At 35.2% G+C, this 17,317-nt stretch overlaps 1 protein-coding gene across 1 annotated transcript; it reads right to left on the reverse strand.

Annotated features, from left to right (window-relative positions):
- Positions 1-133: 133 nt before the first annotated feature.
- Positions 134-16,872, reverse strand: LOC114519733 (mutS protein homolog 4-like). Its single transcript, XM_028539900.1, has 32 exons — positions 16,845-16,872; positions 16,385-16,523; positions 15,658-15,815; positions 14,935-15,020; positions 14,773-14,835; positions 14,308-14,431; positions 13,629-13,695; positions 13,525-13,549; positions 13,134-13,230; positions 11,170-11,274; positions 10,769-10,807; positions 10,324-10,379; positions 10,187-10,211; positions 9,295-9,485; positions 8,273-8,392; positions 7,815-7,827; positions 7,367-7,420; positions 6,969-7,147; positions 5,759-5,771; positions 5,581-5,626; positions 4,872-4,996; positions 4,370-4,464; positions 4,186-4,233; positions 3,522-3,689; positions 3,281-3,307; positions 2,998-3,043; positions 2,558-2,622; positions 2,082-2,152; positions 1,965-1,983; positions 1,066-1,150; positions 546-634; positions 134-304 (listed from the first exon to the last, which is right to left on the reverse strand). Exons 1-32 carry the CDS (start codon positions 16,870-16,872, stop codon positions 134-136), a joined length of 2,637 nt encoding a protein of 878 aa, XP_028395701.1.
- Positions 16,873-17,317: the final 445 nt, after the last annotated feature.

Here is a 17,317-nt window from a genome sequence, read left to right on the forward strand (position 1 = left end):
CTGTTTACAATCAATTGTTCCATAATTTTTACAGAACCAAAATAAATTAAAACATTTGGTTAGTTCATATGTTCATGTTGCGTAGAAGATGTTGATCATATTGTTTCCAGCATCGACCACCTCAGACAGAAAATTACTCTTCCGTGTCTTCAATATCCCTGTAATATTGTGAGCTGAGACCTTGCAAATAAGCTCGTAGTCCATTTTCATCAAGACGCGAGTTCTTTGCAGCTTGAGTAAGTTTGTTTCCTAGACGAAAGATTGCCCTTTCTTTCCTCGCTTCGATTGAAGAATCTGACTGAGACTAAAGTATATGATAATGAAAAATACAATTATGTGGTTGCTTACGAGAACAAAGGATAAGAATAGCATAAAACTGTGTTTTTACTATAAATAACATTTACAAAATTTATTTTCTTGGCCGGTTGAATCGCGTATTAAAATTTTTACAGTGTACAAATTATTACAATTATTAATTTTCTCAAAAATTGGAAACCTTGCCCTAAAAACTTGATCATTAACCTTTGTTTTGACAGGATTCTCACCTTCTTTTGTTCTGTAAGAGTTTTTGATAATTCTTCAGCTTCGTGCAACAAATCGCCAGGCAGTGCGGAGAGTTTGGCTAGTTCTAATCCTGGAGGAATATTCGACAAGCTATTACGCTCAGCTTAATGTTATGCAAGGCATTATGTAAGTTAGGAGTCACAAAGCTTTGGTTTTAACTTAATTTAGTAAATCTCGTCACCGTATATTCAAAAAACAAAGTCATCGCCAGGAATTTGCGATGTGAGATGGGAGGTTTACATAATTGTTTTCAACTTTTACCCATAAAATACAAAGAGTAAAAAGTCCTTTGCCGTTGTCCCGAGCCTTCCCCAATAATCAAGAGGTCAAAAAACAGCGCCCAAAGTCCACAGTCTCGACGATTTCACGATACTTATTTTCCTTCAATGTATTTTATGGTAAAACTCGAAGTGACAGCCATGCATTTTGTCACTAATTTCTACATTAATGATTCCTATTTTGACCAGTGATGTGATTCAACATAAAGGCCAGTGTATATACCATAATGTTTTTCACTTGTACTTCCTTTGCTCAGCGTGTGAGTATACGATATCTTTTCACCCTGTGCATCCTCGTTGAAAACTCTCTAAGAAGGAAAAAAATAGATAGTTCTAATATAAAAAATATTGGTGATACGAAATGCAAGGATTTATTACCTTCCTACTTTATGTACCTCAAAAGCCCGTATTCTAATTAAAAGCTCACTCACACTCAAATTCATTGAGTGGGATATCTCAATCTTCTTATAACTTTTCCATGGCTGTATTTTCAGTCAAAAATGGGTTGATTTACCTTAAATCTTTTCATTAACAAAAAAAGAACGTTCTCATTGATCAGTAATAACAACATTTCTATTTCACACTCAAATAGTGTGAGAGAGCTTTTTGAATACAGGCGTAAGAGTTTGTCCTCAATTATTGTTTATTCTTTTATTTCATATTTCTATTTTTGACCCACGCGTTTCACGGTTTTGGCAAAAACTTTATTTCTTGTCGGTTACTCTAATGTAAAATTTTATGTTTGATCAAAGCAATTCTTGATATCCGTACCGTGATTCCATTAGCGTATATTACCATACCTTAATTTTTTTAAATTCAGCCCTCACGAAACATGTTTTGTAGCCCCAGAACGAAAGTTAACCTATGGTATGTGTAATGTTCTCATATTTTATTCATGAGATATTTTAATGTACAAACTACAGTTCCTTGCAACAACGAGTCTAGATATACAGCCATCTTAATAGACCCCGCTTGTTGTCCTCGTGTCGCTCTATATATGGTCATAATGTCCAAATTGGTAAAGTATCTAAATAACCTATACTACATAAAGTACTAAGTCACTATAGTATGCATCAATGTCTGCACATATATAATTCACCAAAACATATTATAACACTTTACCTGAATTTCCATGTGATAGCTGAAAGAAAGTGTTGCGTCAAATTATTTGGGAATTGCAATAAAGAATGTACTACTTTAGTCAAGTAAATCACCCAGACTTTAAAATTATATTTTTACTTTTCAATATTCGGGTACAAGCCATCCATTGTAGTCAGCTGCAGAAAATGCGTTGCAAAGAAAGTGAATGCCTAGAAAATAAAGCATCTAGAAAATAGCTCTATGAAAAACTGTAACATCTTGAAAATTGTTTTTCTTTGGATTAAGCAACGCTACGAAATTTCACAATATGTAAATCTGGAAGAACCCTAGGAAATAATTATGCTAACTACATTATGAATAGGTAAATCCTAGTTAACCATCGTTAACCATTCTAATCCCCGAACAAGGAATATGATTAAAAATAATCTCTTCATGTCAATGCCCCAAGGAAAGATATCCATCCTTTTAAAATCAAAATGCGTATAATTTAAAATAGTCTTTTCGCTTATAGTTTTGGATTTCCTTACTCTGGTTTAGCTCAGAAAACTGGTTACCAAAATCAGAAAACTACCATTTTGTTGCCATGCTGCCTTAATTCAGTACAACGTTTCTACCTTATTCGCAAGCAAGTGCTCGCATATTGAGTAGCAAATAGCAAGTCCCTCTTCGCTGCTGGTTCCTATAACAATTGACAAATATAATCAGTTTTACTAAGACAATCTGAATTTTACAGCAGATCAGTTCCAAAGAAAACTTTAAATCCAGAAGGGAAGAGCTTGTTAATATTGAGTCGTTCAGACGGACAGACTCAGTTCAAATGAAAATATGTAAAAGGCCGACTACAATGCCTGATGAAAAAAATAAGCGCTGAGATGTGTTTTATTGAATATATGCTTAGTTCGTAGTTAGGGAATTGCTAATTGATGATATTTCAGATTTTGAGGCTCAGAAATGATGGTGAAGGTTATTTCCTTTCTTGGTGATGCATGAATCTTGGAAAAAGGAACACCCCTTATGTTTTGTATGTATTCGTGGAGTGCTTCAAATTCCATACCTCTTCCTAGTTCATCGATGATAATCAGAGAATCGTTGGTGACATTCTGTAAGAAAATATTCCGCAAAGTCCTCATGGAATTTTTTAATATAAATAGAATACGAAACATGCACATGCGTGACAAACGTCCTCTTCCAAATACTTTGTTGAAACAGGCGCCACTATTGACTACCACTAAACAGGTGTGACTAGAGGTGCCAGTCAAGTTGACCTGAATTGACAACAGCAAGTAAATGGTATTAGACTGGTACAGCTTACTAACTGTTTTGAATTATTTTTATACCTGTAGGATGTAGTTTATTTCCTTCATCTAAAATGTAAACCGAACGAAACTGATATAGTGGTACAGATATAGTAGTGCTACGAATGTAGCAGTAAAGTTTAAAAAGTAGTAAAATTGTAGCAATGAAGTTTAAAAAGTTGTATAATTGTAGGAAGAAAGTTTAAAAGGCAGTTTATAATGTTTAGCAGCACGAACTTATCGAGTGAAAAATTTTGTAAAATATATAAAGCTATGAACAGACCTCTAACATGAAAGTAGATGAATTGGTTTCAATATCATCGTCACTACCAATTCTAGTGAAGAGTTGTCGCGCTATTCTAAAGGATGCATATTCTGCTGGAACAAATGATCCAATCTGAGCCATGATTTGAAGTAAAGCTATCTGCTTCAGATATGTAGATTTTCCACTCTATAAAAAGATCAAAACGTTTTCTCCACGGAATGAGGAAGCACTGGGGCCGGGTGCCCCCTCCCCTACTTTTCTAAAACAGATCAGGATATGCCACTATATTCAGCTGAGATGCCCTTCATTGAATCATTACATGTTCCCTTCTTAGAAAAAGTAATTCATTGTGCCTAATAATCATTTTAAACCGAAAAAATACGAAAGAGGAGTACATAATATCATCAAAGATTTGCAAGTAATAAAATAAGTACCTAAATAAAACTACTTTCCTGTCACTGTCTTCACGTGTGTATGGTAGTATTACTATACGAGACAGTGCCCTGTTTATTAGTACCTTCCTCCCTCCTACCCCCGTTCTAGATGGCTCCTCGGCCCTTGCTTATACTTTGTATGGTTTGGGGTGGTTTAGTGCACTGTGTTGTAAGACTCTGTGTTGGGTGTAATGTATGTAGGATTTGGGTAGATGAAAAATCAATTTAGTTCATTTCGTTATATTTACCATATTTGGTCCTGTGATGATCACAAAATTGCTTCCATCAGCTGCGTACTATTTAATTTAAATAACATGAAGTGTTTAAGTTTCTGCAGGTTTGTTACCTTTTGAGATGGAAAGACGGGGGTTTTCAATTTAGTTGATAGAGAGTCTTATTATTGCTCTGCCAGGAGATGGTAAAAGTTCTTACCGTATTGTTAGGAACAGGTGGTTCTGATAAAATTTTATCTAAGATTGGATGTCTTCCTTGTTGAATAGCCAATGTATCAGTGAACTCTGGCCGAACTGAAGGAAGAAAAAGTGCATTAAAATTTCCTCACACGTAATCAATATCACTTCTCATATAAATTAGAGCACTTTAGGCTACCCTAGTTTAGAAAAAAAAACAACTAAAGCCCATTTTTCATTCGGCTCGACTTGCTTTGACAATGACATATTGTAAGATATGCATTAGAGAAGAATTATATAACTATTATATACAAGCATACGACTAGAAGTCAGAGTATTCAACTATTTTTTGGCTTGTCGTTGGGGCAAAAAGCATTGTCCTAATGAAAACGAGACCGTTTTCGTTTAAATAGTGGCTGTGATCAAGGTATTTTTGATAGATTGATGCTTCTAAGAAACCTGAAAGAATTGAAAGAATAACGTTTGTTTGATTAAATTTCTAATAATAATTCGTATATCCTCACCGTATTCAGCCAGAGTACATGAATGAGCGAACGAAACTAGGAGATCCAACGTGGCCACACAATCACTTAATTTGTAAAGGCAGCCTATTTGATCACGTATTCCTGCCAACAGTTCCGATACAACACTATAGTGAACGAAAGTTCGTTAGTTCGTTATACATGCATCAATTGGACACAACGGGTTTCGTACAAGCGGCCCCTGAACCGTATAATAAATTTATACACATACAGTACAAGTTTCGTCCAATTAGTTTATCTCTTCTGGCCATGGGTAAACACGAAAGAATTATCGTGAAATATGCATCAAAATCAAACTGTTTCGCCGCTTTATCATGTCAAAAGCGTCGGACCAGCAAAAATAACGGGAAAATGCGATCAGAACAGAGGATATTGCGCTGTTAGAGGTCGAGATTAAAACTTGGGAAGGAGGTTTAATCAGGCTGCAAGCCCGTTGGGGTTTCGAACGGCAACGAGGTGTCTTGTTCTGTGTCCAACTAATTTCGTTTAAAAAACTATTGTTTTGACGGCAAGTAAGCAAGTTAGTGCGTCTAGTTTCGGTCCTGCTCTCCCCCACCACGCCCTTGCCTCTAATTAGAATATTATGGAATCTTCAATATTTAGGAAGCTTTATACAATTATAATGTAGTACACAATTAGAGATCGAGTTAAAGACGTTCAAATATAAAATTGGATGAAAAAATGTACATACATGTTCGTCATCAGATAGATTTCATTCATTGATTCCCGTATGCGATCTGCAAATCGTTCAACAAATTTTCAGTGATATTTGCTTTAAGTAACAATAACTGACAGTTAGGACCGATAGTTTTTAGTATTCAATAAATCATTTAATAGCTACTTATCTTAAATCCATGAAGGTCACTAACCATTTAGTTTGATCTAAAAATCAATAACTCATTTTACTGAACTGCAGGAAAAATACAGTAAGATTTAGGACGACTGAACAAATTTAAACCGTTACATGTTATGTGATAAGCTTCGTAACTCGACAGTTTTTTATCCTCAATACTAAGGTTGTTTTCAGTAAAGGCAATTGCTCGGTCAGCCGGATCGGAAAAGATCATTACTTTGTGTTTAAAGGCTGTTTTCCACTGCCGCGTTTTTTTCACGTACGTACACGCACGTAAAAGTTTAAAACCTTCTAAGTTGTTGCATAATTAATTCTATGCCAGAAAAAAGCAACACCAAATCATCAACAGAATCCTATGCATCTATTCAATCGTTGATTTCATCATTTAGAGTATCATTTATTATTATTATTATTATTGTCGACTTTATTAGGATCACTCATTAATACATACGGTAGAATACAAAATTAATACTAAACAGATAATGATCCTAAATGGCAAAGTATAAACGGAACTAGTGCAAGAACCATGCAAGATACCCGCCAAGAATTAAACATTAAAAACAATATCACAAACATAATAGAAATGATACAGTAAGTCACTATTTAGGATTTATGACACGAGCAACTACGAACAAGAGACCACGAACAGGGACTATCGACATCATATGTGTCCATTAATAAAGAGTACTTTCTTTTCAGAAAAGTTTTAAAAGAGTTAGGATCTGTGATGAGATCAAAGTTAATGTCCTTACAAAGGCAGTTCCAGGTTTTGATAATACGGTTATAAAAGGATGATTGAAAAGTACTGGTTTTGCACGATTGAGATTGGAGTATGTATGGGGATTTACGGCTTAACCGGGTGCGACCATGGTTGACAAACGTAACGTAGTTTTCAGTATCTACGTTTAGATTATTTTAAACTTTAACGTGCGTATACGTACGTAAAAAAAACGTGACAGTAGAAAACAGCCATAAATCAATTAATGTTGTTGTGAATCAATTAATGTGGTATTTTCAGGTTGATCCATCCAGATCCGCCGCGTGTTATGTTTTATTTAAATTGCGATTGCGTGATTCTTAGTTCCGTCGCTTCGCGCGTGTTCTTCCGCGCGAGACACGAATTACGCAATTATATCAAAGCAAAAACACGCGCTGGAGACGAGGCTGCATAATAATATGTCCGGTGTTGTGAAACGAAGCCGTAAAGCGCTTGCTAACAGACCTACCAAATCAGCTGTGGTAAATGCCACCACATTTTTCGTTTTGACAACTTTAATAAACTGGCTGGGTAATTCTTCAATTGATATATTATTGTTAAGGTTCATTTGTGCGTGAAAACCTCTGGTGGTATTGTAAGCAGATTTTATAGGTAAATCATGTCGTTCACCAAGCTGCTTCACAAGAGCTATACATAAGGTAACAAGATGTTTGGTGAGAAATGTACTTTTGGAGGATGGCAAATAATATATCCTACTATTATGACGTTTCATGTCATGAATTAGGCATTAAAGTAAAACCATGATGCTTTGTCAGAATATTGGCTAAATAAACAGTGGATAACCATTACAAAGTAATCTGTTCTTAGTACTTACATAGATTTTTTTAAATTACCGAAAAAACTTACCTAAAGAATCGTCAACAATCTCTGTGTATGTTCTTCTTGCAACATCCAGTAAACCTAAACATTACGAATACTTTAAACTGGTATTGCTAGGAACTGCAGAAATGTTTTTAAATCCCATGCATGAGTTAAATGCCTTAGGGAGGCTTCAATTTTGTAGTAATCGGAGATACAAGGAGATAAAAAAAACTACACACACGTTTCTCCCAGATAAAAAGATGAGATGATATAAATCATATAACAGCGTAATCGCTGTCGCTAAAGATAAACTATTGAAGATGTAATTCTTGTATGATGGAACTTTCACGTCATTCTGGTTTCATAGACTTTTGTTTTCTTAATTCTCTGGCTCTGACACTATCCAAACAGCAATACTAAACTCGAAGTGGCTGGCACGAACGGCAGAAACGCTGCTGTAGTTTGAAAAAACATTGTTGACTGGAACACATACCGTTAATGTGTGGCTGAAAAATAAAATGATGGTAGATACTCTTAGTATCATTAGCATCCGCGCCCGGCCAGAGCACTAATGAAATTGGGCACTGGTACCAATTTAACCGTGCTGTGCAAATAAATTAAGTGCAGTGTAAACGGGGCTATAGTCAATACAATTTATTAGAAAGGAATTCAATATAAAAATATTGGCAAATTGTGCCTAGTGCAACATGGTACGAAGATGATGAAATAGAATTATCTGTAGATAAATCGGTTTATGAAACACGTACACACAAGAGTATAATATTGTTTTCTTACGTAGTCAGGTGAAGTAGTCGGGACAATTATAACGAAGGAATTGAATTGCCTAAATAAACAACTTAATAGCAACAATAATTCCCCCTTTTGTATACGATTATAGGAATTTTTTCCTAGCTTCACTGTCGAGTTAGGTCATGTGTTTTATTCACTCACTTTAATTGCAAAGCATTTCTGTGTCCTCATATTCATAGTTCCCTTTTGATAGCGCGTATCATCATGAATCACTTTCTGTATTTCTGCCATAATTTTCTTAAATCTAGGCTCACTCAAAGTCTATAAAGGAAGTAAAACAACGAGAGGTAAAGGGTGTCCCAAAAAACTCGCAATATTTGCAGTTCAAACTTTGGGTTTTGAAGTAGCTCTCAACAAGGAACAGTTAACAGCAGCATGACTGCATGCATGATGTTATATACTGTATATGATTGAAGTTTATCCAAACAGTTTGGTGGTATTAAGGACAAACATGAATTTGTAGTAGGTTTTTGAATACTCATGGGACATAAAAATTATAAAATATTCTTTTACGGTGCATTTAGCAATTATACCGATGAAAGATGAGCAGGCTTTAAAATAAGGTATAATTATCCATTAATTTCATCACGTTTTTATAAAAATTTTAGGAATTAGGCTTGAAAGGCTAATTGCGTTTTTTGGGACATCCTGAGGCCGGTTGTATAAAACCCTTTAACTACATTTTGCATAGTTAAATCCTAATTAACTCAGAAATACACAATTCTGATTCGCCAATTCAATCCTTAACTACAGTTAAAAGGCAACTATATCTTTTATACAACTGGCCTCTGTACTTATATTTTTGTTGAAATATTGACAGCCAACCAGGCAGTTTGGGCAGAATTAGTTATTCATCGGGAAAATTGTATTTGAGAGTATGGCAATATTCATGGTGAACCGCGGTGCTCAGATCCACGCGTGGCAGTATTGCGGAACATGCGGAACTGATATTTTAATGCCTCAAATCGTAAGTTCAATTATTTGCTGACATCGCAGAACTCTTATTTGCCAGATCATGTTAAAGCAATCATGCTATAATACTTTTGGAGGGACTAGGGAGTATCCTGGGGAACACTGTAATTGGGAGGGGGTATATATTCATATTCATATATTTATGTTGTGCGTCACCAATATATTACGACCATTATATTAGTGATGTTTACCTGGTAATATGCAGTGAAGAGTGTATTCTCGAAATTCTTGAGCGCTTCTCGTAGAGGATCAACAAGTTCCAAAGTGTGTTTGAGGTAAATTACGTTGGTTATTTTTGATTCAGCAGTTTTTACTGTTTCCGTCTTTGGAACTTGTATGCACATTGTTGTAATGTGGTCCACGTCTAAAAATCTTGCAAGAACTGCAGAGAAGCAAAAAAACATGCGTAGGCTATTTGATGTGCATTGTTGAAGGTAATCCCGACAATTTTTTATGGAACACGAGATTTAAAGAAATCTACATTGATGGTTTAAGATCTAGTTACTATAATTTAGTTTAATTTAGATTCTAGTTACTAAGTGAAATAGTGTACTTTAGACAAAGTGCGAAAGGATGCAAAGTCAAGACTATAGAAACTTTACGTTAACACAGCGTTGAATGTGAGCTCCTCAAAAATATCGAGTTGGTGAAAAAATATACCCTATACGAGCAGATTTACTTAAAGCACACATAGGCCTGTATTCAAAAAGCTCATTCACACTCACACTCATTGAGTGTGACATAAATTTAATGCTGGGCAATGAGAAAGTTCTTTCTGAAGAGGTGGAAAGATTTAAGGTTAAACACTGAAAATCAAGCCCCTATTTGGCTGGAGATATCGCCATTGAAACGTTATGAGAAGATTAAGAGCTCCCACTCAATGAGTTTAAGTGTGAGTGAGCTTTTAGAATACAGGCGTTAGTTCTAGAAATTTTTTATTTCTATCACAAGTAATTGTCATCCTCCCTTTTCCTACACTCCTCTTAACAACTTTTCTCTCCCTCCCTTTCCTAAAAGCCATACATGGATTTACGATGTTATGTATTCTTACATGACATGTCTATGGACAAACCACAGATATACCTGATTGCAGCGTGTAAAACTCTTCCTATTATCAAAAAGAATAAAATCGAATGATTAGCTTTTGGAGAGCTGTACTGCATAACCGCAGTGTAGTATTATCATAATGTGAATGTGCACAGTCAAATAAGGTATTTTACCTCTTTTTCAAGAAGTTCAGTAACGCAGTCAAGTCTCGTGTTTATTGTTCCAACATCTATCAAAATGACATTTTAAATATAATTTTATACATGTGCGATCTTTTGTCCATATTCTTTCATTCTAGTATCCTGCTTGCTATGCATGGAGAAATAATTTTTCAAGCCACTCCCCGGCTTCATTAGGACGAAACACTCCTGTACTAAAATGATATTCGAAACACTACTTATACTCAAGTGATATATTTTAACCTCAGTCATATTATTTATTATTTCTCCCCCCCCGGCTAAATCATCCCTGTATGATATATTGCTGGATGAATTTGTACAAGAGAACAGTAAGGAAAGGCCCGGAGCTTTAGGAAATAATTAAGTAGACCTGGGTCAATGCAATCATGAAATGCAATCAATTCAAAATAAACGCGAGTTAGAAGGTACGTACACCTACCTGATGGTGGTTGCAGTATATTAGATCTCAACATACGAGCTGAAAATCAATGATGTGATTGATTTACCACGTATATAAACATTGCTAAAACTTGGGATGGACCGGCCTGGCGATATCGGGAAACGTCTCTGTGTGCTGCCATTTGGAAAAATTTATACTATGCGATGTGAAAGCAATATTTATAGTCAGTCAATGCGTCAAGTTTCCGGTATATTTTGCAGCAAGTTTATCTGACATGCAGAGCACAATTTTTTTGAAGGAACCACTAACGCGAACAAAATCATGTGTATTGGTAAAACAGCGTATTCATCATTGATATTGACATCCCGTAATCCCGTGAATAAGTTTTGCAGTCACTGTAGTACGGCGAGAGTGAGCAAAATAACTGTTAAATATCGTACCTCCAGCAGCAGTCTTTGTATGGTTCATTACACCGTAAAGACAATGATCACTTCCTAAATTTCGAGCATTCAGTACCAGCTCTAAATTTCTTGCTGTTGATGCATCTATAGTAAAATGTCAAAACTTTATGTCGTAAAGCGTAATGTTAAGCCTGTTCTTAGCAATTCCCTGAAACTGTAGTGAGCCGTCTTAATTGAGCTAGGTTATCAGAAAGTCAAGCATATCTCTTTCATCTGCATGGTGTAATTGTATGTCCGCGACTAGCCTCGTTTCGGTCTGCAAAGTGTTTACTATAATAGTTATACCTCCCCACCCAGGCTCAAAAACTCGCAACGTCAGCATTTTTTATGGTTTGCGTGGGGTCCACGCGTTGGGGATTTGTTTTGTTTCGGAATGGTTCAGAAAATTTTTCGGGCAAACATTGGCAAGTAGAAAAACATGTAAACAAAGTTAAATTTAAAAAAAGATATTTTTGCGATCGTTAGGATTTTTTAAAAATAATATATTATAACAATGTGAATGCAAAGATTTTTTGAACACGATGAAAAGAGTGACTATATGAAATATGAAAGTGTTCATAAAAGATATTGAAGTAAGCAAAACGTTTGTAAATCATTTTTAATGTGTTTGTAACCACATGCCATATGCTTCTGTTTCAACTTTAGGGCAATGTTTAGAATGTCTTTGGATGCCAAATGATTCCCACAAGTAATTCCATGAACGAGTACGTACACAAAGTACGATGCGTACGTACGCAAAGTAAAGATGGAGAGTAAAGAGATTTTGGTGGATAATATTTTGGTACATTTAAAAAGAATAATTTTAAAACGAGAGGAAGAAAAGAAAGCGGCAAAAGAGTTGCTGTGTATGAGATATTTAGCAATGAGACGATTACAATTTCGATGTGTCGGAAACGCAAAGTTCAGTGAAAGAGATAAAAGGGAACAATAATATTATTTACATTTTTTAACAAGTTTATAAATATTACAAAAGTCGTTATTAAAGTTGAACATTATTATTTAACAATTTCAATACATTATATTTTTACATGTTAAAAAAGGAAAAAATACATTTTAAATTCAATTTTGTCTATGTTTTAAATATCAATGTCTTTGCATGAGAACCTCTTGAATTAGGCTAAAGTCCTCAATTCAGCGCGGAAGGAAGGACCCGTCCGTCTTGGCTCATCTTAAAATAAGGGATCGTCGAGCAAACGGCCGACCATGACACCCACTATTAAGTACGCGGTTAAAACGACACAGGAACAGTTCACAAATCATGTGTTTACAAAAAAAAACATTAAAATGATTTACAAAAAAAATTTAAAATAATTTAGCTTACTTTAATATCTTTTATGAACACTTAAATATTTCATATAGTCACTCATTATTTCGTTTAGTGATTCACTTTTCTTAATCGTGTTCAAAAAATATTTGTATTCACGCTGTTATAATAGCCTATATTTTTTCAAAGAAAAATCCCTCAACAACTCGTAATGGTTCCTTTTACATTTGTGATCAAAAACCGAGCTGCAACTTCATCTGCTCGTTGAGGCAAACTAACAGACATTTATACGGTCTTGAACATACGTTTTTTAATTGCTACTTACTATAACTACTTGCTATAGTCCAAACTACTTACTACAATCCAAACTTTGGTACAACGGACGTCGGATGTAAAAATATACAATTGAGGGAACACTTTCTCCTTTTAGCATTAGCCATCTTCCCAATCGAACAGGGTATTGGGTCTAGTCGCGAACCGCAAAATATCTATGGACTGCTTAGAGGCAGGACAAATGATTACAAATGATTATTTCCTGTCCCCTCCAAACAGTCCATAGATGCTTTGCAGTTCGCGACTAGACCCAGTACCCAGCTCGATTGGGAAATGGCTAATTCCAGTGGTTTCTGATTTTTGAAATCTACCAACAGCATGCAATACAAAATTTTTCAACTCGTACCAATCATAGTCGTTTGTTCGCTTCCTTTGAACACAATCCTCAATGATCCAGGTGCGTAAACAAGGTTTTGAATGAATTCAACATACTTGAGAAGTGCCTGAAACGATTGTACGCGATAATCTTAACGATTTTCACTAAAAGTAGTATTACGCACTCTATTTCATTTAGCTAGGCCAAATATGTATGGTACGGTGGCCGGTTGTACGAAAGCTGGATAGTGGTCTTGTCAATTCGTTCTAGGGTTTACTCCTAAGCTAGTATAGTAAGTTTTGTATTTTCCTTTTAATATCACTTTTCAAGTGTTTCTATAATGATTGAAAAAAACTGGTTGATAGCGTTATCCAGCCTTCGTAGAATCGGCGCCTGGTGCAAAATAATTGGTCACACTTACTGATGCAGTTGCAAGACAGTAGTATCTATGAAAAGCATTAAAAAAAACATTAAAAATTAACATCATAATGCAATTAAGAGAGAAAATAAATCGAAGACACTCACTTGGAGGAAACCTCCATTTCTACGGCATTGAATTCGGGGACACACAGTTGCTTTATATACTGTAAACCTAGAAATCATCATCACTCGTATGCATTTACTTAAACAGAAAATATTACCTCTGATCCTGATAAGGTTTTATGGTGAAAAGATGCCGTTAACAACAATAATTCCCCAATATCGGACAAAATATTACATCTGTTAACTTACTGACTGAGTTTCCCCATTAAAATTTAAGGTGTGAATTACTATTTATTATTTTTTTCTTGCGGTCCGAATTCATATTTTAGCGTTTCCTGCAATCTGATTGGATACGCGAGCGGTCCGTATGAGGCCGTAGAGAGGTCCGTATGAGATTTTTATGAATTTTATCTATCTATTATTTATTCTATTATTTACCAGTTTAGTCGGTTCGTATAGAGAAATATTTCCCTCGGGCCGTTTTTGAGACGTCGGGAAATATTTCCCTATACGGACCTCCAATCTGGTAAATAACATATATTTACTTCCAGACTTGTTGGTTCAGGACGCTACTCAAACCATATTCAATTTTTATTTAGCCTTATTTAAAGCAACTATCGCAGACCCTTCCTCTCTCACGCCATAATATGATATGTGGTAAGTCATACGAAACTTTCAGATAGATAATATATTTGAAACAAGATATGTTGCATGACTTCACCTTGGGATTCGTTAAAATATTTTCGTTGCACAGTTGAGAGACTGACGTTGGAAAACTGATCTGTGATGATTTCACAAAGCTTTGTCATCTTACCAGCTTCACAAGCCGTGTTTGGTATGATAACCTACAACAGAGAACCGCTCCACAGTATATTCTAGAGACGAACATTGATTTAGTGATTTATTCGTTATAATATTGAGTTTGAGCTTTGCGTTTTCGGGTAAAATTTCTGTTCAACTTCTTTCAACTTCTTCGTTTCATTTTTTATTTCTTGTGTGAGAATTCCGAATATCTCCAGAGTCTTCGAGAAAATCAATTCCATTTCTATTTATTAATTTTTAACAAGTAAAACTTCGTTCTTACAAAAAATTTTTTCTTCTTTATTTCTTTAACCAAACAATCAACTGAAGATGACAATGACATAGAACTAATAGGAGCGCTTTTTTATTCATAAGGGATACTCACCTCGAGAGGCTGCAAAACTTGAAGTTTTGTTAGCACTTTCACATACGTTTGGCTGTCTGAAAACTTAAGTTTAGTACATAGAGAATGAGACATGTAACACGACACGACGCGATGCGACAAAACATGACACGACATAATAATTTTCATTTCATCAAAGCACACCTGCGATAAAAGAAGTTCTGGTCTTTTCAAGTCGAGGCTTGCCATGCCAATTTCACCTTTTGCCAATCCCCGACCTTCAACAAGTGCTGTAAGTGAAAAATTTAGGCGATATGATCGATTTCATACACTGTTTGCATCATAATTAGGGAACAGCATAAGATTTTTTGTAAGCTCTATATAGGATAAGGCCTACAAGAACTCTTAATGTAAAAGTGAATTGACTAAATTTTGAACAAGGACACTTCATCGAAGGAACTGGAAATTGAGTGGACAAGCTTGAAGGTTTAACTGCAAAATATTATCAAATGCAACGTAATAGTTGTCAATTTTGTATAAAAATTTTGTAGTTCACGTGAAGACAGCTCATAAAAAATTCAACAACTTGACATGGCCCTGTTACATGGTGCAATTTTTTTGCAACTTGCAATGCAATCCTACTTTTAAGAGATCTATGTAAATTGGTGCAGAGTTTTCAAAATGTAAGTGTTTGAAACGTACGTGGAGTGTAATAAACATAAAAGTTTTGTAGTTGCCAAATTTACATCTGTCAAAAGTGCAGAATTGCATCGCTAGTTGGAAAACGAATTGGACCGTGTAACAGGGCCTTTAGGCTTAGCTATTTTTTTACATTTCAGGACAACATATTCCGCAAATAGCGCAGTAGAGATTACTTTTACTAGTTTAGTTTACCAGTAGAAATCATGTATTACAAGGTTGCCTTACCAACAAGGACTGAAGGTCCCGAGGCTGCTGATGTTACACTGCTGGAATGATGAGGATTCTTACGAGATCCAGGAGGATTGATTGGTGTTCGTGTGAAGGCTTTGTAAGGAGTAGAGCCCCGTAATGAAGTACCTGGTGTTACACTTGAGCTGGAGGAGCTAAAAAAATGATGATCACAAGATGATAAGCTATTGCCAGATCTTAGTTACAGGTCTAATCCCAAGTCAACTGACAGAAAAGTTGCATATTTCACATATTTCGCCATCAGAAATCATTGTAATTCCTTTAAAAATGCCATAAAATTGTCAGTATATGTAATTTTTGAAAGTTCAGTATGAAATACCGGAATTTTTTAAGGGACTGTGGCCAGTGCCCTGGCCTTCATTAGAAAATCCCGGCTTTATATTTATTTTCCAGGAAAATAGGCGCAAATAAAGGGGGTTGGAATAGGCTTTTATTCGGGTGATTTAAAATCAGCAGAGAACAAATTCTTGCTGTTCCATGCAGGAAACGTATAGGGGTATACAACCCTCATGTTTCTTATTCCTCCACATTATGTAAAGAAAACATGGCTACACATAATTCACTCCAAATGCCCCGAGAACTTGGCATTTTAGAATTCAGAACCACAGCGTCACCCAGAAATGAAATATTGTCTGTTGAGTCGTTAATTTACATCAAATTTTAGTTCTAGGAAAGACGCTATATACCTCAGTTTAATACTTACCTTAGTTTACCGAAGAATTGCGAGGCAGAACTAGATGATTTTTGTTTCCATGAAGGTAGATTTGATTTTCCCATGCTAAGAAATGAACTTGTTGTACTTGTGTATGGATCAACGTTTGTTGGAGTCTTGAAATCAAACTCTATTATAAAATTAATTTTATACAATCAGTAAAATTAGTTTTTTTTATTTGTTAGAAAAGGCCTAAAAGGGATAGTTTGAAAGCATATTAATACAGCTATTATTTGGATGAGAGTAGGTCTATACTGTATACCAAGAATACAATAGTAAACTAAGTAAAGTAGTACACGTATAACATGTTGCATCTATTACAACAGATTTAATAGGTTTAGTCGACGTTTATGAATAGTTTTTGAGTACGTTTTATGCCGTACGCGTTTTACTCCTCCAAGCAACTCTTTAAAAGCGTGTAACAACCGTATTTGGGGCCTTCTACACTTACTGTATCGAGGTTGCCTTTGACCTGCCATTTTCGTTTTTGTCAAGAATGTTTTGGTTTCTGCTGAAACACTTCCAGCGACGCTTAAGCTACTATTTGACAATTCTCACTTATATATTTCCATTCAATATAAGTCTTTTGCTTTATTCAGAGCTCAAATTCTTTTAAATATAACAATATTTAAAACAAACAAACTTGTATTTTTAATAAAAAAAAAACAATCATTTTGGCGGGAAAACACAAACTCGGCCCAGGTCTCTTGAACAATAACAAAGCGACAGCCTAGTCCCAGGCGCTGTTAGTTGGAAGAAAAGTCGATTTATAAAATGGCTTTGTTATCTTAAAGATCTATGTTTCTAAATGTAACTTTGCGAACGGAAGCCTGCAGGAATGTATGATAGAAATACTTTTTAATGCCTTGCTTAATTTTAGATTTACTCCCTTTACAGTCGCACCAAATATCAATTTTATGTTGA

The sequence above is a fragment of the Dendronephthya gigantea genome, unplaced genomic scaffold (genome assembly GCF_004324835.1).
Source record: "Dendronephthya gigantea isolate DGI-Jeju-01 unplaced genomic scaffold, DenGig_1.0 000014F, whole genome shotgun sequence".
NCBI classification, from domain to species: domain Eukaryota; kingdom Metazoa; phylum Cnidaria; class Anthozoa; order Malacalcyonacea; family Nephtheidae; genus Dendronephthya; species Dendronephthya gigantea.